Consider the following 20,178-nt stretch of genomic DNA (forward strand, 5'->3'; position numbering starts at 1 on the left):
GTAATAAGGCTCTGGCCTCCAAGTTAAAGCCTCAAAGAGTGAATTAAATGATGGTGTCAAGCATTTAAGCATTCCATTTACTTAATTGAACTTTCATTAGCTATTTTTTTTAAAACAGTTACATTTTTGGTAATAGATACTTGTGCATAGAATATGAGTGAGATAGAATAATAAAAAACGGAATGAATACTGATAGTTGCTACACACTGTAAAGCAGATTTAAATAGCTTTGTATCTTCCAGCGTGTGTGAATGTATTCCAGGGAACTGTTTCTATCTCTCCTCAGACGAACAGCTGCTCATCTTTCCCTGAGTGGCTGCGTCTCAGCTTCAGGCCCGACAGGATCTTCTGCGCTGGTGAGGTCAGGTTGCGCTCAACAGGAAGTGTCTTTGGTGACTGACAGCGAGCCTGACTCTGCACAGCACTCGGCCGGATACCGGGCATCTCCAAGCTCTGAACGTTTTGACTCCCAGACGCCACCTCCCGAGAAGACTCCCGTGTCCCACTGGATGTTGTCGTGGTTACAGCTGATGTGAATATTGAGTCCAGTCCCAGCATGTACTGGACAACCTCTCGGGGACTCAGTGAATCCTCCGTGGCAACGGTGAGCTGGAGAGGCTGCCGGGTTTTCTCAAAGTGGACGCCTAGGTTCTGCGTGGCCGGCTCTGGAGAAGAGCTGCGGCTGCTGTCTGCGCTCCCTGTACACGCTCTTGCTGGGGCTGCAAAGTGTCTGGCTGCGCAGCCTGGGGTGGGGAGTCTGATTCCTGGGTTGTGATGCCGGTGATATTTCACAGGCTGCCTGGTGAAGCGATAGTGCGGCTGGGTCCCCAGGACGGAGTCTGGCCCCCCACTCGGCTCCCCCTGAGGATCGCTCGATGCCCCTCTCACAGCCAGGACTGAGGCAAAAAGGGAAAGCAAGCATTTTGTTCATAAAAGTTATAAAAAACATATTAATTGTTTAGGATTAACTTGGCTTTCCCAGCATATCGTGCCCAAGCAGTTCATAAACAGAAACGTGACATGGCAATGTCTAGGAAAACCTTAAAGTAAAGTTCACCCTAAAATCCAAAATTATGTTTCTCCTCTTACCTGTAGTGTAACTATGAATCTAGATGTTGGTAATGGTTGATAAATAAACGTTTGTGGTTGCGAATAGAGGCTGCTTGGTGTTATAAGAACAGAGAAAAGAGCACAGAAAGAGCAAAGCAATAAGCAAAGGGATAAAATCTCAGACTCAGCGAGGCAATCTGACACCCCCAGTTTTAAAGATGACAACGCCAATGAGAAAAACAGGAAGTCTCATTTCTATAAATAACTTGAGGAAATATATAGTGAGATACACCCTTGAGCCACTCTGAACCTATTTTTTCTGGTGCTTAGGTAGATACTGAGTAGCAAACCACCTGTCTGTGAGAAATAAAGTTAACAAGATCTCCGGGATTCATAAAAAAAAATCATCCAGCAGTAAACATATCTATCTACAACTCAACTAAACCAACAGCTAAAAGGCCAAACGCCGCCTATGAACTACGCAAGACATCAACATTATGGATTAAATTCCATCAATGTCTTGTTCACGTGTTCTCGTCAGGCATAGCCGCTCTATGACTACCCGCATACCTGCACTCTGATTGGCTCCAGGGCTGAGCTGGTCCACTGCCTCATTGGACGAAGACTTGTCAGATATATAACCTTCGCTTGACTCTCTCTTGATTGTTCGACTCTGTTGGAATGACACAGGTTGAATGGTGGATTTCTGCGAGTGTTGACAGACCACGCCTTGACCTGAAATACTGCAACATTACAGTATGTGATAATGGTCCTTAGTGGGAAAGGCCATTCATTATCACTGGATCGATCAGCCTTTTTAATATTAGGAACTATTTGAAACATTGCCCCTGGCATTTTAAATTAATGTGGCATCCAGTATTTTTCCCCTTTTTAAACCAAAAGACATCCAAGAAATCCCTCTGCTACACTGTACATGTCCACAGTGGGGTAAACTATTTTATGTCTAATAGCAGTGCTTGACAGAACACTACGCAGGAAACCAAAGAGCAGGAGAAATGCTGAGCCAGCAGCAGCAGCAGCAGCAGCGTGTTAATCCCGACAGAATGAACACGAGGTTAAGGTGCTAAGGCTCTTAAAACAACTAGCCAATCATCCAGGAAAGAAGCTTAGGCGCAAACTCACTCTAACCCATGTGTTTGCCGATCAACTGCTTCTGATCCTTTGTAAACTGCAGAAGCAGTAAAATGTACTGAGTTTACATTTATGAAGCTGTCACACTCAAATACAGCAGCAAACAAGTCTGTGTTTGAGCTGAAGGTTGCGTCTCTGCAGTACTTACTTCTAAAGAGCGGGGCCGCTCTCTGGAGGAGGTTTCGTGTTCAGAGATGGCGTAAACTTCCCCATCAAGGGCACAGGAAGCTCTGGGAGGGGTGCCGGGCAAAGGTTCAGCGGGGGCCGGGGGAGGAGGCATACTGGGTTTTCGATGAAGGCCAAAAAGCTCTTCATGGTGCGTGATAAGGAACTCAACAAGTGCTGCCTGGTAACTTGTTTCCAGCAGGGCGAGCATCGACATGTCCGCGGACACGAGAGGGCGCAACAGCGTCGGCCCAAACACAATACCCAAATTGCTCTGGGACATCTTGTTCTCGTAGTTCTCTGAAACTCTACGAAGACAGAGAGCAGACGCATTCAAGCTTCATGAAAATACTCAAATAATCTAGCGGATAGATCTGTGACCCTGCTGCATGCTCACTTTTGCAGGTGAGACATAATGTGATGCAGAGTGCTGTAGCAATGTGGAGGGAGTTTCTGTAGTAGCTTTCGCAGGCTGTCCATCATGGACATTGTCTCGTTAGTGTCTGGTGTTGGCTCACTTTCATTCAGGTGCTGAATGGTCTTTCCCACCGTTATGAAATCATTGTACAGGTCAAAGGTTAGTAAGGGCTCCGGGAGCTGGAAGAGAGTGAGGAACGGATGTGTTAATATCTGAGGTTAGAGAAAAAAAGCTATGGCGCTATGACATCTTTTATAATCACCCTCATTCATTCAGTCACATTCACTAGGGAATGACTCCTGTACCTCCTTGAAGAAGTGCTTAAGGATCGAGGCGATGTCATGCGGGGAAACGTCAGAGAGATCCACCTGCTCCTTTTGCATCTCAAAGGCCTGACAGAGCTTCTGGATGCGGGGCTTGGACCCACTCACACGATACACCCCCTCAGGGAAAGACAAGGACAGAAAATTGTTTTAAAAACCGCAACCAACACGTGTCTTTTTCCCATGTTTCAGGCTTCCCGGTGGTAATTAATACCTGGACCGACAGCGCTCGGCTCTCAATCTCCGACGTGCAGAGCAGCACCACGAAGGGCACACCGTCACGACACAGCAGAGAGAGGTCCACTCCGAACACGGTCCCCTTCCTCTGCTCGCACTCTTGCTGACAAACCTCCATGCACTTCCTGTGCAAAGCCATCCCGCACTGAAGATGGGAAAGGAACATCACAGAGGACTTTAAGAACCTCGCTCAGCACCGCTCACGTTTTTCTGTTTTTCTGAAAACCGTTATGAATGTCTCCTGTTTCATACCTCCTCGCATTCAACGCCATTGACAACAATATAGTTTTCACACTGCTTGCATTTGACCATCTTGCTCTTCATCTTCCTCAGTCGGTGTGTCAACGCAGCTCGGGAAAGAGTCCGTACTTTGACGGGCTGACACTCAATGAATTCTGTAGGCAGAGGTTGAAGATACAATGATGGAGAATTACTTCCACAGGACAGATAGAGGCTATAGAGTTGTAAAAAAAGACAAATAAAAAAACCTGATTCTGACGGCAAATCCCGTTCGTCCATGTCGTCCGATGACACTGTCAAAGTGGATGCTGTTTTTGGCAGCCTCCTATTAGTGTGAGCTTAAATGATGCATTGATTGTAGAGCAGAGACCCAGTGTAGAGGAAGGAAAATATGTATATCATTGACATGTTTTCGTATGCATTTGAAAGTCAAGTTACAGAAACAAATGCAGGGTTGTGCTTACCAGGGCTGGACAGAGACTCCAAACTGCCTCCAATACTCTCACTGTCACTGTACCCTGTTCTTCCTTGAGATCAACAAAACACAACAAAAAGCTCAGCATTAGTTAAAGGGGATAATTGATCTAATTATAGGCCAATCATGGGGATTCCTTACTGCCATCGCTGTTTCGTCGGAAAGGGTTATCATCTGTCAATGGTACAGAGTCCTGTCCTGAGGGTTTTCGCTTGTTCCTTGGAAATAAATAGGGTTGGGACAATCATTTTAATGCATTTTAAGTGTACAACCAGAGGATTTGAAGCATTCCTTTCTGCTTTTATCCAATTTGAAATTGATTAACTATTTAATTAAGAGTTGAGCACACAGACACTTCTATAGAGTTTTTCTATATAAAACATTTTCATAAATAATTATCTTATTATTTTGACTTGATATTAAGCTTAACTTTTAGACCCTAACAATTTCCATTGGTAACAGCAGATACAGTCATAGGTAAGTCTGGCATACCCTTTGCACGGAGAAACGTACTCCTGGAAGGTGAAGACTTGGAGTGGATGCTCAGGGCGAGGCTTGCTGAGGATGTAGAGCATGTAGGGCTCGCCAGGCTCCAGGGACCTGCACGTCAACTCCAGGTTGTGATAGCCGACGGGGACAGGCTCGGCCTGCTGCCGCTGGTAGTAAAACATGTTGACTGTGACCTGATAGATAGGGGGGACATGTTGAATTAATCAACAAATGATTGCATAAGTGTAATAAATAACGTCAGAGTACTGCTTTGACTATCAATCCTTAGAATCTTTAGAATCTTTATCACTGCTGATTTTAACATAGCGAAACATGACTGATGAGTTGGAAGTCTACAAGAGTAGTTCCTTTGATTTCTACCATTATAGAGGCAAAGTGAAAATAAAATTAGGCAGTGCATGAGTAGATATAATGAAACAAATCAATGCACTTATTGGTGTAGAAGTGGAGGTGCAGACATGGTTTACTTTCATCTAATACAAAATATGCAAATATGTATAATTAAAAGCAAAGTGTTCTAAATGCTATGAATATATACATAAAAGTCATGGTTTACTTTGTGACCAAAATAAATGCATGACATTACCACTACGTGTTCGTACCACAACCACAATTAACCATTTATACTTGCTGCAGTCAATATATGCAATTGAGAAACAAGTTAACAGGAAGACAAATGTTTTCATAATTTTATACCAACCTCCTTGAGCACAGTGTCTCCCTGACAGATGAGCTTGCGAATGTGGGAAATAATTCTCTCTTTGACCGCTACTAACTTATCCTGGTGGATTTTCACGTCAGTAACACACTGTCTGTACAGAAGCTCTGCCTCCATCACCTGCAGGAGACCGAGAGAAGATTTTTTCTAAATGTCCAAAAAAACATCATATATTTGTATTGCTAAACGTTAATAACAATAAACAAGCTAAATTACAATATCTCTTTAAAAAAAACCTCATTCTGTGGTAAAATGTACTCAAACTGCATGTATATGAATTATAGTAATGTAGTGGATTAAAGAGACTTTCACCTTAGATTGGGCTTCATCCTTGGACTTCCGCCTCTTATCCATTGTTTTGATTCCGGATGTGTCATCTACAGCTTTAGCAGACACAGCTTTAGCCTTTTCTAGCTCATCACAACGCTGGAAGTACTGGTGACGAGCCTTTTTAAAAGACGTGACTGCTTCGTTCTGAAAACCAGCGAGGGGGACAGAGGGAAAGAAAATGTTGGTTTTATTGTGTGAGCCATGTGCAGTTAATATCTTTCAAGTGGAAATCAGGATTTTTTTTTAATTGAACAAATTTTTTTTGACGGTGTAATATACTGAACATAAATTCAGACATAAAGAAGATTCCTAATTCACTTACCATCTTCCTTTGCTCTCTTGCCCACTGCTCCTTGAATTCTCTGCGCCACTTGTCAATCTCGTTCCTCTTGGCAGCCAAGGCCTTTGGGACAGAGATTTTGAATCAAACATGAAGTCACGACAGAGAATTTGCTTTAAGACACTTTTTGGATGTGTGTATGGACTTCCGTACTTGGTGACAGCGGTTTTGTAGCTGTTCTGACATCTTTCTGGAAGACAAACTGTTCTTGATATCTTGCTCCAGCGCCATAGTGTAGATGTGCTGCAGGGGCATCATTTCCTAGAAAGGCAAGAACTATTTTAGACAGCTTTCTCATAGCAACATTAACACATTCTGGTCAAGCTGCTAACACAAAAACAAATATGTACCTGCTGCCACACATTGGCTTTTGCTCCTTCTGCTGCCTTGATTACATTCTTTGCAAATTCTTGTTCTGTCAACAAAAAATGTATACATTTTTTTATCAGCTCATAAGATAGAGCACATCAAGACAAGACGAGTAGAATTGGACAGTGGACACTGAAAAGGGAGGATTCTAAACGGCCATCATCGAGTCCATCCTCTGCTCCTCCATCACCGAGTGGTACGCTGCAGCCACAGCCAAGGACAAGGGCAGGCTGCCAAGTGTCATCCGCTCTGCAGAGAGGGTGATCGGCTGCAGTCTGCCGTCTCTCCGGGACTTGTTCGCTTCCAGGACTCTGAAGCGGGCTAGAAAGATTGTTGCCGACCCCTCTCACCCCGGACAAAAACTTTTACTATTCCTGCACTACGTTGTCTGTTGTCCATTACTGTACTGTCTGCCATCATGCACCAACCGCCAAGCAAAATTCTCACATATTAAGGCAATACATGATTCCTGATTCCTGATTACTGCTATTAGTGTGTAGCCTTGATACGACGTGGGAAGCGCCATATTGTTTTGTTTAGTGATCTGACTGCTGTTTCTTAAAATTGACACCATACTGTTGGTATCAGACAGTGTTGCTCTAATATGTGCAATCCACAGTAGTTTGGGCAGAGCTCCCCACAGGATTAATAATCTGTTGCTATTGCCTCACAAGGTGCTCACAGCTACTGTTTTGTTTGCTAAAAATAGAGCATCTCAGGGTGGACACGGGGAACGTTGTCAGGCTGATACGAGGATAATCGGTGTCTACGGACTCCGAATGCACCCCGTTTCCTTTATTACCCTGCCCTGCTAATCTGCCCTCTAATCCTTTCTCTCTCTCTGTGTACAAGGTGTCGTTCAACGAGGTTACAGCCCCATCCGTAGATGCCCTCACAGCGTGAAATAATACAAACAGACCGTTACGAAGCTATGTTTTACCACCCAAATCAACCTAATCAACATGATCTCTTTCCTTCGCAAGCATTAAGTATTGGTTCTTTATTAATGGGTCGTAAAAAGAAAGGCTCTGCCTTCCCGCGGCCTGCTGGCTGCTGTCTTAAGGTCTATATATATCTGACCTTTCTTGGAATATCTGAATGTCTTGAGGCATTACTACCGGTGATAATTAAAGTTCCAAATTAAATACATACAATTCAGTTCTTTCTCTTATTTTTTTTAAAGTCACAGGTACTTGCATAAAATTATTGTTTTTTTAAGTGGTGATGATTTTGAATACAGTGGATAAGATTATTTGGATGCACTTGATTCTGTTGACAGGCAGCCTTTTTGCTTTTTAGTGGCACGTCCAATTGGTTTTTGAGTGCAGTTTATATTAAAATGAATTCACATGATAGAGAGAGATGCCCTGATAGGTACACCACAAACATGTTGTGAAAATTATATGCATGTCATGCTACTGTTTCCTTTCTTCAGCAACATGTGCACTTACCAAGGCTGATTCTCTTTTCCATCCATGCCAGGAGGTCTTTGGCGTAGCGGCACCACATCTTGGTGTACTGCAGTGCCGTCTCCACTCCATCATCACACCGACAAAGGGTGAGGTCGGCTTCCTGGGCTGAGAGGGAGTACATCACCATCACTTCAGGCTCTGCACACTTGGAGCTGGGTCCAGGAATCCCACAGTGTCCATTGAGTTACACTCCACAACTTGTCCCTCCTGACGGACAAACAGCCTCGGACCTCAAAGAAATCCCTGTCTATGGAAGTGAACCCCCCCCCCCCAGGCTCCTGCGCATACAAAAAGACTAAAAGTGTCTAAAACTTATACACAAACCCAAAAGAGGTAACTGCATCTGGCAGGAGATTGCAGCGATGGTGGCGCATGGAGAAGTGTGATGCGCTGGGAGCCACAAGGTTCAAATGGTGGTTCAAATCCCAACTGCCCCACGTGCCATGTCGAAGTGTCCCTGAGCAAAATACCTAACCCCTAATTGCTCCCCAGGCAAAATGTAACACATGGGTTATAATGCAATGTAAGTCGCATTCAACTAAATGACATGTTATGTAATCCTCACAATACAGGTGCCGTGGTTTCCACATGTCAACAGGTCAAGTGTATCACTTGCATAAAAGCACAATGGATGTGTCCTGTAGTTTGTTGGCAATGCTCAAGTCTCACAGTAAACGCACATGGGAAGTGACCTGAGAGTGGAAGGTTTCTATAAAGTGTAGATAAACAACTAAATAACTTCCCTCTTCTGTCCTCTTCCTCTCTCTGCCTGGCCCCTCCTTCTCACACCTGTTTACTTCTAGTCAGCTTCAAAGCCGAGCAGAGAGAGCAGAGTCACCAACACCCCTCAGTACCAGTCTGCAGCACTGTCATGTCACAGCTCTACTGTGGTCAGACAGGGCGTTGATATGACAACCGCTGTGGTTCTTCTTCTGTGACGCTCTACGAAGGGCAATCACATGGTCTCTTTCCTCACACAGCTTTCGGTTTTCCTCATTCTCTCCCGTAATCCCCTTCACAACATTTGCAAACAAACTATCAAACTCTTTGGAAACACATCTTGATTGTTCTCTTGTTGACAAAGGCCAGAGCAAACCGAAGCAGTTCAGGAACTTCTTCTCACGTATGACATTGCAATTCGAAGTATTCAGCCTTGTTTTTATGTGAGAAAACACGCAATGCCAGGCATGCGAGAAGGCCTGCGACTACTTCTCTCTCAAGTTCCTCACTCATGCATGCAGATTTAATTCTGGTCTTCCCTTTTGCACGGATGGCAATTCCAGTTAGAGGGGAATATAAATCCAAGCGGTGATCTTTTTTTTCCCCATATCTCCAAGCAAAATCCACAAGAAAGAACGGGCAATTCCAGATGGTGGAATGGTGGATTTGCGGGCAGAATGTTTGTCAAGGTTGACCTCTCATAGCCTTTCCTAAGAGCTCTGAGAACTTCCAGAAATCAGCCTCCGCTCAGATTCTGCGCTGCTCCACGGCTATATCCTCCTGCCTTTGGATTGGGGATTATCCTCGCTGACTGACACGCTTTAGAGGAGCATCAAGTGACGTTTACCTCCTGGTGTGTGACCGAGCACAACCAATGGAAATGGTTTGCCAAAAAAGCATGTTCCAGTAATGTTCTTAGTGAGAATTGATTAGCGCTTGATTTAATTATATCAAATTATTAAACCCACACACAAATTCCCTGCCCTTTTGGGAGATTGATAGCAGGAATTAGCAGGATACGGCATTAATGACTGCGTTCATCGGGGTCAGACAGGTTTGGACTTGAAGTGAAAGGAAATATCTACAGTGGAAAAAGTGAGAATCATTTTTTTACAATGTCCATTGAGGTTTGAACACCACGTCTCTGCAAATCCTGATCTCTCACTTTATACTGTGGCATGTATTTTGAGTCTTTGGCAGTAACATTCTAACACTCTTTTCAGTCTCTGTTTTAACTGCAATAGCCTGCTCAACATAGACACCTCCTTCTTTAGAAAGACCCTTCTGTCTCCTGGTTTTAAGTGCAAACTGAGAGCAGATGTCTCCTGCTTTAATCCCGTCCCTTTATCCTAATCTTGTTACACCCGGGAAATTACAACACAAACACAAACACAAATGAACAATTAATGAACTGACATCACAACTGACATCACCAATGATCTGCGGTTGCGATAAACTGGTAGGTAAACCAGTGACCATAACCACCACAACAACAACAACAACAACTTTCTAATTCACAGACTCATTGTAACATTCAGTGTCATTCCCTCTCACTATCACACAAATCCTACCTGGTTGGTTTCCATCCAGGTCATTGGCCTCAGCACCAATCTGTTGAGACAAATGATTACTCTTTGTGGTATCAGTGAGATCAGCAAAGTATTTCTTGTATTCATTTTAAATATTAATTCCTTACAGACACTTCCAGCTGCTCTGTGAGATCTCCGCTTCCTGTACAGATGGACTCTGTGATAGACAGTGTGTCAAAGTCGGCCAGCAGAGACTCCCCTGAACTGAATACAAAAATGATGTTTGGTTTATTGTGTGTTTTTGATCTTTTTGATGAAAGACCTAAAAATGCTCAGGGTTTGTTATACGACATGCAAACACTTCCTGCAGCTATCTGCCAGACAGATGAAAGGGGGAAGCAATGGGCTTATATACATTTTAAGGTACATTTTTCAATTTTACTTTTGCCACTTTACATTTACATTTTTCATTATGCTTTATCCAAAGACACAACAAGAATCGAGTAAGTACAATGTCTTCAAAGGGGCCAAACTAAAAGTGCTATAAGTAAGTGCTATCGTAATTGCTAAAGAAGTGTTACTTTACTCCACTTCTACTGTACTACTAAGTCAATGACATTTCACAGCAATGCTGATGAGGTTTGGTCAGATGTGTTACAAAAAGAGGCATTTCCCGTTATTGCAGTGGTTGTCACAAAACTGCATTAGGATAAACATGACATGTGGTGCCAGAGCAGGAAATAATAATTGTTGCTTGTAATTGACAAATGCATCTGAACGGTTTCACTCTGTATGGTTTCCTATGACCAGCCAACATCACGGCATTTTCGAATGACGCCTCTCGTTTTGTCACAGTGTTATGATCAAACCAAGCGAGCTGCAGGAAATAACTTGATAGCAAAATTTCCATTTGCAAATGAATAGCACTTACGAAGAAATTAAAGATAAATCAAGATTGTCGAAGTCTCTGAAGATCTCGCTGTATCGCTTGGTTTCAGATTTACGATGCACCTTCTTCAAATCTGAAATGACAAATTGGATACAAGCAACATGGTTTAGTGTGAGAAATTTAAGATCAAACAGCCTTAAAACATTGTTATTAAGATATAAAAGTTGCAGTAACTTTTGAAATAGCCAAAAGAGTGCAGATCCCCCAATTCTCTTTTCTTTCCTTTATACTGCAACGAAATAAACAGATATACAGCAGGTAGGTTGTAATGAGCAGTGAGAGGGCTGTGACCTCCTTTGTGCTGGTCCCTTGAAATGTTGTTGGTTAATGAGGTTCACATTGAGGTCCCTCTGCACTACTTTACAGCTCCTCAATTAAAGGCCTCGGCTAAAAGTTTTATAATATACTTTGACAGACAAACATGCATTAGGATTGTGAAAAAAAGGAAGATATATAAGTTAGGAAATGACGGTTCCTCTCCTGGAGTTATATCTAGCATTTCCTCTGCATTTCTGAGAAGAAAATGTTCTCGAACTAAATATATAAACTAAAACTTAATGCGGAACAACATTGTACGTTTCAATAATAGCCTCAACATTTTTTACTTCAACTATTTAACTGACGTTTCACCCATCAAACCAAAAAGTTCAAACCGGTAATTTACAACAAAAGAAACCAATGAGAGAAAGCTGTCTTGCTCTATCAGCGACGTCTCCATTTTAGCAACCACATCCTGCTTGCAATTTTTGAAATGTGCTACTGTGAACTTGTGCCTGGTGCCTTGTTTCAGTGATAGTGGAAAAAACACAGATTCAAATTATTCAGATAAAAACTATATTTGATATAAATTATGTTCATTGCAAAGATTAGAGACAGTTCTATCTTGTTAAAAGCAAATACAGAAGTCATACAAAAAAATTATAATGAGTCGAGCACCTGTACCCCTTTGAATAGGAGGATGCTACACAGCATTAACAAAGGTATATCCAGGAACCTTGTGCATACACCAACACACAATACCCAAGTTGTAATGGAACAAAGCTATGCCAGCTAATTTCAAGTTGACACAGAGAATATTTTATAAAATAATTCTTAAAATCATATAGCTTGATGGGTAACACACTCTACATATGAAATGAGAGCCCTCACTTCCGCTGAAAAAGAAGCAAGAAATCACATTCTTGGTATTTACCTGTGTCTTGAGAGAAATCCTTGTTGGGCCCTTGATCTTCTTCCATTGCTACACTTGTGACCACATGAGCTGGACCCTACCAACACAACTCAAACATCATATGCACTTAGGGACACACTCGAATGCACAATGAAGAATAGTTCAGCCGGAGGGGGGAGGGGAGAGGGGGCGGAAATCTGCACTGCAATGACTCCACGCACTGACACTCAAACGTAGCATGCAGCCGTGCGCTTGTGGCCGTTTGAAACGATCTTCCTCTGGTAGAGTGGAGGTTGGCCAATCTTTTCACCACAAGGAAGTGTACTTTTCTGCCACTGTAGGCCCCGCCTACGCTATCACTCCACACATAATGTGAATGTGCATTTAGAAAAAGAAAATATGGCCTCAGCGGAGGCTATGGAGAAGTTGGATGTCACGTATGAATTGACAAACTACAGATGTGTGACATTCAGAACAGACATTGCACCTTTATATCGTTAGTTATCGGTGCAACAAAACAGCTCATTTATAACCTGTACATCAGAATACATAATAAAATCAATTTCCCTTCACTTAAACTGAAGAGCTTATATTCAATAACTTTAACTATTTATATAACTTTAGAAATTGTTCAGTATTGCTTTGTTCACTCTTGCCTCCCAGCTTGACAGTTAAGGAACTGTCAGTAAAACAATGACACCTTGAGGGTTACTACAGTTAAAACAAGCGAGGGCCAACTCAGTTCCATGTGCGACTTACACTAATCAATTAGGTTTAACTGCGATAAATGGCTCACAAGCATTTTAAGAGATCCACATGCAGTTCAGAAGGCACACAAGGTATGAAAGAGGTCTCAATAAACTTCCCATTGAAACTAATAAACCTCTGTCCCTAACACATCAACATTATCTGTGACAAATTCATTCTAAAGACAAAAGTTACATGTGAGGATGGCAATCCAATCAGGTCTTGTCTTGTTATTTTGTAACCGGCTACAGAATTCCAATGTCAAGATCAAGCTGGATTCACCTTAACAGAGAACAGGTTTAAACCAGCATGCTAATATGCAATATCATAGTAATCACAAATTCAACCTCTTTAAAAACAAAAAACATTTTTATTTTGTATTTACAATGCACCACTATCATTTTTTGTGCAAGATCCATGTGTGAACGTACCTCATTAATACTATGAATATCGACTTGCTGGGAGACTAAATGTTAAGCCATGTGAGCAGAATAAATTATCTGGAAAAAAAGTAACATAACACAGAGTTTATGGTTGTCATGTTCTTTTTTTGCAGCTGCTTTTTATCAAGTCTTACCCATCCACTTTGCTGAGATTCAGACTGAACTGCAAATGATGAGGAGGTGGAGACAGCGTGTGTTTGGATGTGGTCGGGTTGCTTTGTTTTGAGGGAACTTAAAGAGAATTAATTAATAACCGTGGTGCTCCCGAGACAAGCCAAGTTTGAGGCGTCAACGTTGAATTCTCCCTTCTGTAACCATGTCAACATGTCAACAGCGGGTTGGTGCATTAGTCTGGAAACAGAGTGGAGCTGAAACAAAGAGGAGCGTTTGTACTCATACGGCAGTCTGTAAATATCTGACCCGCAGTTGAATGCAACTGTTATTTGTGTTTTGGTGCTTTGGTAAAGCTCTACTGCAAGCATCTTAAGTGTTGGCTAATGATTATTCAGAAACCAAGCAATATGCAAAAACCTAAAAATGAAAGCAAAATAAATGCATATGTTTCTCCTCTGGGACTGACAAATGTAGAATGATTAAGGTTTGATTTGAGACATGAATGTCTGCAAAGCCTTGAATTTGCATATGCCATCTTGAGATATTTAAAAAGAAAAATGCATTTCACAGTATAAACTCCCATGTCAAAATCAAATGCATGATGACTGAAATGTCACAGTCCAATTGCATTCTTTGCTAATAGGATGCTTTCTGTATGACAGACAGTAGTTGGGTACTGCAAATGCCACTCAAAAGGGCAAGTCTAGTGCCCTTATAAAGTAAAAACTACAACAGATAACTCGAGACCCACCTGTTCCCTTTTTAACTTGTCACTTATGGATGAAGCTAATTCTTCTATAAACTCTGATGTCACATCCATTTTGTGATGCAAAATCAAAAGTATTGAAGGTAAAAAAAAAAGAAAACAACTAATAATATGGTGGTTTGTTAAATATTGTGTGGCCCTCCTTCAGTTCCTCTCATAGCTCGTCCCGTGCTGTACTGTCCAAAGCCGACTGGAGCACATCCGAGTTCTGGGCTTCAGTGCTGATCTCGGCCTGCTCGCCAGTCTTTCCTGAGCGCGCTCTGTCCCAGTCGGTGCGGACCTTGTCGTTGTCCCACACTGTGGACGTCTCAGTGTCGCTGACGTAGCCTTGGTCGCCCGTGTAGTGAGTTGGATACACAAGAAGCGGCTCGGCTGAAAATGCCTTCAGGTCCCTGGTTTCAAAATGTTCCATATAAGCAGGCCTGTGGGCGAGAGGGTAAAATCAAATAAACACAAACACAGCAACAAAAAAATACCTGAGCAGATGTTGGTGTTGGGAGTGCGACTGGCTCCACTTACACGGGATGCTTATTGTACATGATCGGAAGAAACTCGTCCACCGGCAAAATCTTTTTGAGTGGTTCTGCTTTCATGAGCTTCTCTGCACCTTGTAACGATATCATGTAGCCTAGTGTCCAATACGAATAGTCAGCCTCCACGAGGCTGTGTATATTAGGCACAGCTTTCTCGGGGTGATCCACTTGCATTCTCTTCCGTCCAATATAACTGTAAAAAAGAAATAGAACGGCGGAGTGAGAACCACTTGCAAACGTTGCCATGGAGGACTTCTGCGGGAAGCATAAGCTCACATGAGATCCCAGTCCAATCCCTCCTCCTCCACCTCCCTCATCAAGTTCATCAAGCGCCGCTTGAAGAAGATTTCAAAGCGCAGGTCGTCTTCAATCACAAGGGAGGTGTGCAGGCGTCGCTCCACAATCTAAGGACAGACACAGCTTTATCAAACGCTCCAGCAACTCTGTGGTTCACAAACACTCAAATGGCTTGCTTTTGGGGTCCACCTCTTTCCAGATGTTATAGTGGGAAAGGAAGCATCCCAGCTCTCCCTTTGTCAGTGGGCGACCATGATAGGGATCTTTATATCCAGGGAGCATGTGGATGCCCATAGCATGAATTTCACTGATATTTGTTGCTCTGAAAATGACACAAATGAACAAATTTGACCCAATGGTCAATAAAAAAGGGCAGATATGCTACATCACCGAGTAAAAATGGTTAAACAAAGCAAACGTACTTTCCGTCTACAGCTGCAATGACCTTACAGTCAATCCTCTGCTCGTACAAAGCCCTCATCATACGTTGTCTGCGGTCGGTCCGCCTCTGCAGGTTTATCATGAACACCTGCAAGAAGACCACAAATATGATAATATGGAAAATGAAAAAGATTTCAGGAGACGGCGGCAGGATTTCAAGGATGGATAGGGGGACATTTTTGCAGACTCCATCTTCACACCACTCGATACTCACCTCATCAAAGCCCAGTTTGTCAGGTTGTTTTCTAGGTACACGTATGTATTTGGAAGGCATCACTGGGGGATTTCGCACTGCACAGCGAGAGGGAAGATGGATGCAAAAAATGGTGTAAATGACACATAGGAACCCTGCTTGTAGTTGTCATTAGGTGAAAGAGTGGGAAGTAGAATACAGGCTTCAAACTTATGGAAAAGATAGAAAGTCACATGCAGAATTAAAGCCTTCAGGTTGAATGCAAGCTACGTACCATTAACATCCAGCAGGGAGTGCAAGAAGCTGTCAGCTTCATCTTGCAAAGTATTGTGGGATCGCAGTGGCACAGGGAAGTAACCATAGGTCTCTTTATTACATACAAACATTTGAACATCTGTAGAGAGAAGAGGGGGCAAATGTGTCAATATCAAGGTCACAATATTTAGGTGGTAAAGGCTGTAGAGAAATGTGTTAAGCATTTTATTCTAACATACCTGCCATCCGAGCGGAGAACGCAAACACAATGATGTCATCAAAGGCCCAGCTGTATTCTGCGTGTGGCGGGTGAAAGGCCAGCTGCCTGGACGCTTCTTTCCTGAGGTCTATCAGGAAAGTGGAGTGCACCATGGGAACTGCAAAACAGCCCTTGCGCAACTGCTTTCTTATGGGTATGTAGGCGGGAGTGCGCTTATAGTAACCCTGAAGATGAATTCAAACGCATTCAATATTGAATTGTTTAAAAAGCACTTCCTCCACCAGCACTCACACCTAATCCGCAGCACAATACCTGAGAGGTCATTCCACACCAGAAGTTTGAATAGGCTGCACGGGATTCAAGCATGGGTGCGACGATGGTCTTGTTCTCTTGCATGAGCTTCCAGAGCACATCGGGGTTGGTGAGGAGGTTATCGCAGTCCGCCAACTACACAGGGAGGTCAATTGCAAAATAGGTTTGTGGATAGTCAAAGAAGAGCGCAACATATAATGACTCAGGACACAAGGGTTGGATGGAGAACTTAAACTGAGATGGTTAATTAAACCATGCACACCATTTGTTTCATTTCCGTTTGGAAGGGTGAAGGCCCAGAGAGTTTGCAAAATGTGCACCACAAACTGATTGTGATTCTGGTTGGACTTTGCTTCAAAAGTCTACTCCACTAAAGCTCGGCCATGTGGGCTGTGGAATACAAATGGTGGATTTTTAATTATGGTTGGTGTAGTCGAGCTTTGTGTCGGGGTGATGTAAAGATCCAAAATGAACCAGACCAGATGCACTTTAACCACACGTGGCAGAAAAATAGAACTGGGTCCATTTTCAACACCCTAACCAGTGCCTAAAGAGGTTGATTCTTCCAATGATGCTTTTTAAATAACCACTGTGTAGATGCTTTTGTCTTTGCTCTATACTTATCCAGCTGTTAACAAACAATAAAGATTTGGGGGGGGGGGAGACAAATCTTTCAGTGTCATCGTGCTTTGTCTAGTGCCAGTAAAGAGTATTTTTGTTGACCTACCATAAAGTAGTCCGCCCACCTCTCACGAGCTGAATCCATGGCTACCTGACGCAGCTTCATGACATGCTCATAACGGAGGTCGGTCCATTGCTTCGGACCATCTTCATTCCGATAATGTCTACGGGAGATATTTGGATACTAATTAGAGTCGCCTCTGTGAGCCATTTCAGAAACACAAGATTTCCCCAGAAACTCTAGTAAGTGACCAACTGTGGTTCCTCTTTTGGCCTCCACTCCACATTGTGGTACAGGCTCTGCATCTTGACAAGCCAGTCCCGCAGAATGGCTGTGGTGTTGTCCTTGTTATGATCAGTCGCTACCCTGTCGATAAACAGCAAGTGTTAATGATTACAATTGTATAACATCAGAAGGGGATGAACGTTATTAACGAGTGAAGCCAGTGACATTGGCCAAACTGGATCAACCCGAGTTGAAAAACAACACCATGTCTCAAATAACAAAAGCCCAGTGTTGGCTTTGTGTAGGCGTTTTGTCTGCAGCAGTGGGAACTGACACGAGGGTTAACGATACCAACATCACATAAAATAAATACAGACTGAACCTCTAGGTTACAGATTTGGAACAGGAATATAATAGACCATAGAAAACAGCATCAGAGAAATGAAAATTTTGTCTGCAATAGCTCAAAATGGAAGGAAATGGAATTAGGAAAGGCTGAAGCCATGTGCAAAACAACTGTTTGCAAATTGGGCAACTTGCATGCTGAATCTCATCCTGCATGGGAAAGGAATCAAACCACATGTAAATCTGGATCTCGTCATGAAGAGAGAGGATTAATGCTGGAAAACACACACCAACTGCCTCCCATTCTTTAGGTCGACAGATTTCCTTCTTGCCGGAGAGTCAGCGGTTTGCTCGGGGGACGACAGCCGAGCCGGGTTCTGTTGTCAGATTACACGGGGATACGTGAGAGCACATCGGCTCCCAACTAAACCAGTCCACCAGTCACTCCTGGCGTGCTTTTGTCGAAATTCCCAAACTTTGAATTACACCGACTGTCCCGCCCCATGTTTAGCTAAAATAAATATTTGTTAAAAGAGCGTACCTTTGTTGGTCCTAACGCGACAAGTAGTGTTTCACTGACATTACTGTTTCAAACCAGATTTGCAGACGCCAAAGATTTAAATGACACTCTAGCCGGTTTGGATCCTGAGGATTTGGCATTCTTACAAGCAGCTGCAAAATGCTTCAGCACAAGGCATACAGCGTGTAGGTGTTTACAACATCTCACAGCTGTTTACAGTTCACAGATGTCGCTTAATGCACACAGAGCGTTTCAAATGTCCTTCCCTAAACCCAGTATACACTACGATCACCTAAACAAAGAAGCAATCTGCAATCCCGAAATACGGGGGGTTGGTGAGGGAAGAGCATACCTCTCTGAGCCCTCAAGGGTGTCATGCAAACTGCTGCGGGCTGAAGGTTATAAGCGCGGGTGGGCTGTTGGAGCATGTTGTTATTATGTGAGAAACACCTCCCTTTCACTTCCCTCAACTTTGCTGGAGCTTGGTAGACAGGCGCTTAATGGTCTATAAAATCCATTTGCATTCCCAACAAGAAAATTGCCTTTGAAAGCTAAGTTTGTCACAAATTACAGATGTGTCGCGGCCGCAACCCAAGTAGGTTTTACGGTCCTTAATCAGTGCATGAAGTGAATACCAAAGGAGGCCTTGTCCTGCACAAAGCTACATTGGAAAGTTGTTCTATTTCAGGCTCCTCTCGACAGATAGACGTGAATTATGCAAAGTGTCCATGAGAGAGATAAAACAGAATGCAGTTCATTTAGTGATTATTTAGTGCTGGAAAATAAGATGGAGATCTGTGGGCTATGAAACGCGTGTGGTCCCTGATAAGAGGATTATGCAGTCAATCAATCCACTCGCAAAGCACACTGAGGCCTAACTGGGGGGCGGGAGGTGATCTGGACTGGAGGCGAAGATATCTTGAGACCGCCTATAGGTAGGTGTGTGTGTGTGTGTGTGTGTGTCTGTGTCTGTGTGTGTGTGTGCGTGTGTGTCTTTTGTGTGTATGCTAATGGACGGCACAGACACAACAATAAGACACTTTGTTAGGACTTGTGTGAAATCACCCGGCTCCCCCCGCGGCCTGATCAGTCCCCTCCCCTCCACGTATACAGATGGCCCCTCTGATGAGCAGAGAGCCCAGATGTGCTCACCTCTGCACAGCCGGCTCCCTAAAAGGCGGTTTTAAATGTTAATGCACGGGGTGATGAGTCGGCGTCACGCTGTTTTTCTGCTCGTGAAGATTTGACACTTTTAAACCGCAACGCAACACTGTCCCCGTTTGTAACGTGCCCCTGCAGGTCCATCCCCATTTTGACTCAGAACTTCACCGTAAAAAAAAAAGAAGAAAATAAACTCATTCAAATCTTAATCGACGGGGACGTTAAGTTCACCCCGTTAGCTGCTTCATACCCTGCGATAAAGACCCAACATGTCCCCGTGTCCACTTACCACAAAGCCATTCGCTCCTTGGGGTAGTTGAGGCGCTCGATGGTGCCGAGGAAGTAGGGCAGAGAGTGCTCGGCGTTCCTGCAGATGAGTGCGAGGAAGAGCCGGGGCGCGAGGAGCGGGGACTCGGGGCTCCAGCGCTCCTCCGCGAAGTACGCGCGAGCCGGAGCGCAGCCGGACAGCAGCAGGGCGAGCAGGGCGGCGGGGAGGCACGCGAGCCCGAGCATGGCGGCGGCCAAATGAATAAAAATTAAATAATTCTTAGCTGTGCGGCTGTTGAAGAGACGGCGGCTGCGAGGGAGTCGTCTCCTCACATGAGGGCGAAAATCGGTGCAGTGCAACTGTGACAAAGTTGTGCTTTAAAGGGGTGCGATGTGGTACTTAAAGGGGATGGACCCAAGAGGAGCACTGCACAGTACACACGGAATGCAAAAGGTTCAATTCACTGTTTATTTTGAGAAATTGCCAAA

At 43.6% G+C, this 20,178-nt stretch overlaps 2 protein-coding genes across 2 annotated transcripts; both read right to left on the reverse strand.

Moving 5' to 3' along the window:
• Nucleotides 1-56: 56 nt before the first annotated feature.
• Nucleotides 57-12,272, reverse strand: gmip (GEM interacting protein). Its single transcript, XM_037475530.2, has 21 exons — nucleotides 12,190-12,272; nucleotides 10,980-11,070; nucleotides 10,216-10,312; nucleotides 10,091-10,130; nucleotides 7,779-7,904; nucleotides 6,309-6,373; nucleotides 6,112-6,219; nucleotides 5,941-6,021; nucleotides 5,601-5,762; nucleotides 5,271-5,408; nucleotides 4,553-4,743; nucleotides 4,202-4,278; nucleotides 4,050-4,112; nucleotides 3,834-3,923; nucleotides 3,598-3,740; nucleotides 3,323-3,490; nucleotides 3,091-3,228; nucleotides 2,765-2,964; nucleotides 2,351-2,675; nucleotides 1,621-1,723; nucleotides 57-896 (listed from the first exon to the last, which is right to left on the reverse strand). Exons 1-21 carry the CDS (start codon nucleotides 12,233-12,235, stop codon nucleotides 283-285), a joined length of 3,066 nt encoding a protein of 1,021 aa, XP_037331427.2. The 5' UTR covers nucleotides 12,236-12,272; the 3' UTR covers nucleotides 57-282.
• A 990-nt stretch (nucleotides 12,273-13,262) lies between these two features.
• Nucleotides 13,263-20,150, reverse strand: colgalt1a (collagen beta(1-O)galactosyltransferase 1a). Its single transcript, XM_037475535.2, has 12 exons — nucleotides 19,712-20,150; nucleotides 17,427-17,537; nucleotides 17,217-17,334; nucleotides 16,490-16,624; nucleotides 16,197-16,401; nucleotides 15,977-16,096; nucleotides 15,724-15,800; nucleotides 15,491-15,597; nucleotides 15,258-15,390; nucleotides 15,048-15,175; nucleotides 14,758-14,964; nucleotides 13,263-14,660 (listed from the first exon to the last, which is right to left on the reverse strand). The coding sequence occupies exons 1-12, from the start codon at nucleotides 19,933-19,935 to the stop codon at nucleotides 14,393-14,395; spliced, it is 1,833 nt and encodes a 610-aa protein (XP_037331432.1). The 5' UTR covers nucleotides 19,936-20,150; the 3' UTR covers nucleotides 13,263-14,392.
• Nucleotides 20,151-20,178: the final 28 nt, after the last annotated feature.

Source organism: Pungitius pungitius, chromosome 12, assembly GCF_949316345.1.
Source record: "Pungitius pungitius chromosome 12, fPunPun2.1, whole genome shotgun sequence".
Classification (NCBI taxonomy): domain Eukaryota; kingdom Metazoa; phylum Chordata; class Actinopteri; order Perciformes; family Gasterosteidae; genus Pungitius; species Pungitius pungitius.

Coding starts and splice junctions, on each gene's coding strand:
- gmip (XM_037475530.2), bottom strand. CDS start 12,235: ATGGAAGAAGATCAAGGGCCCAACAAGGATTTCTCTCAAGACACAG. Junction 10,131..10,215: donor CAGAGCAGCTGGAAGTGTCT/GTAAGGAATTAA, acceptor TTGTCTCAACAG/ATTGGTGCTGAGGCCAATGA. Junction 6,220..6,308: donor AAGCCAATGTGTGGCAGCAG/GTACATATTTGT, acceptor TTGCCTTTCTAG/GAAATGATGCCCCTGCAGCA.
- colgalt1a (XM_037475535.2), bottom strand. CDS start 19,935: ATGCTCGGGCTCGCGTGCCTCCCCGCCGCCCTGCTCGCCCTGCTGCTG. Junction 15,801..15,976: donor CTCCCTGCTGGATGTTAATG/GTACGTAGCTTG, acceptor CTCGCTGTGCAG/TGCGAAATCCCCCAGTGATG. Junction 14,661..14,757: donor ATGTACAATAAGCATCCCGT/GTAAGTGGAGCC, acceptor TCTCGCCCACAG/GCCTGCTTATATGGAACATT.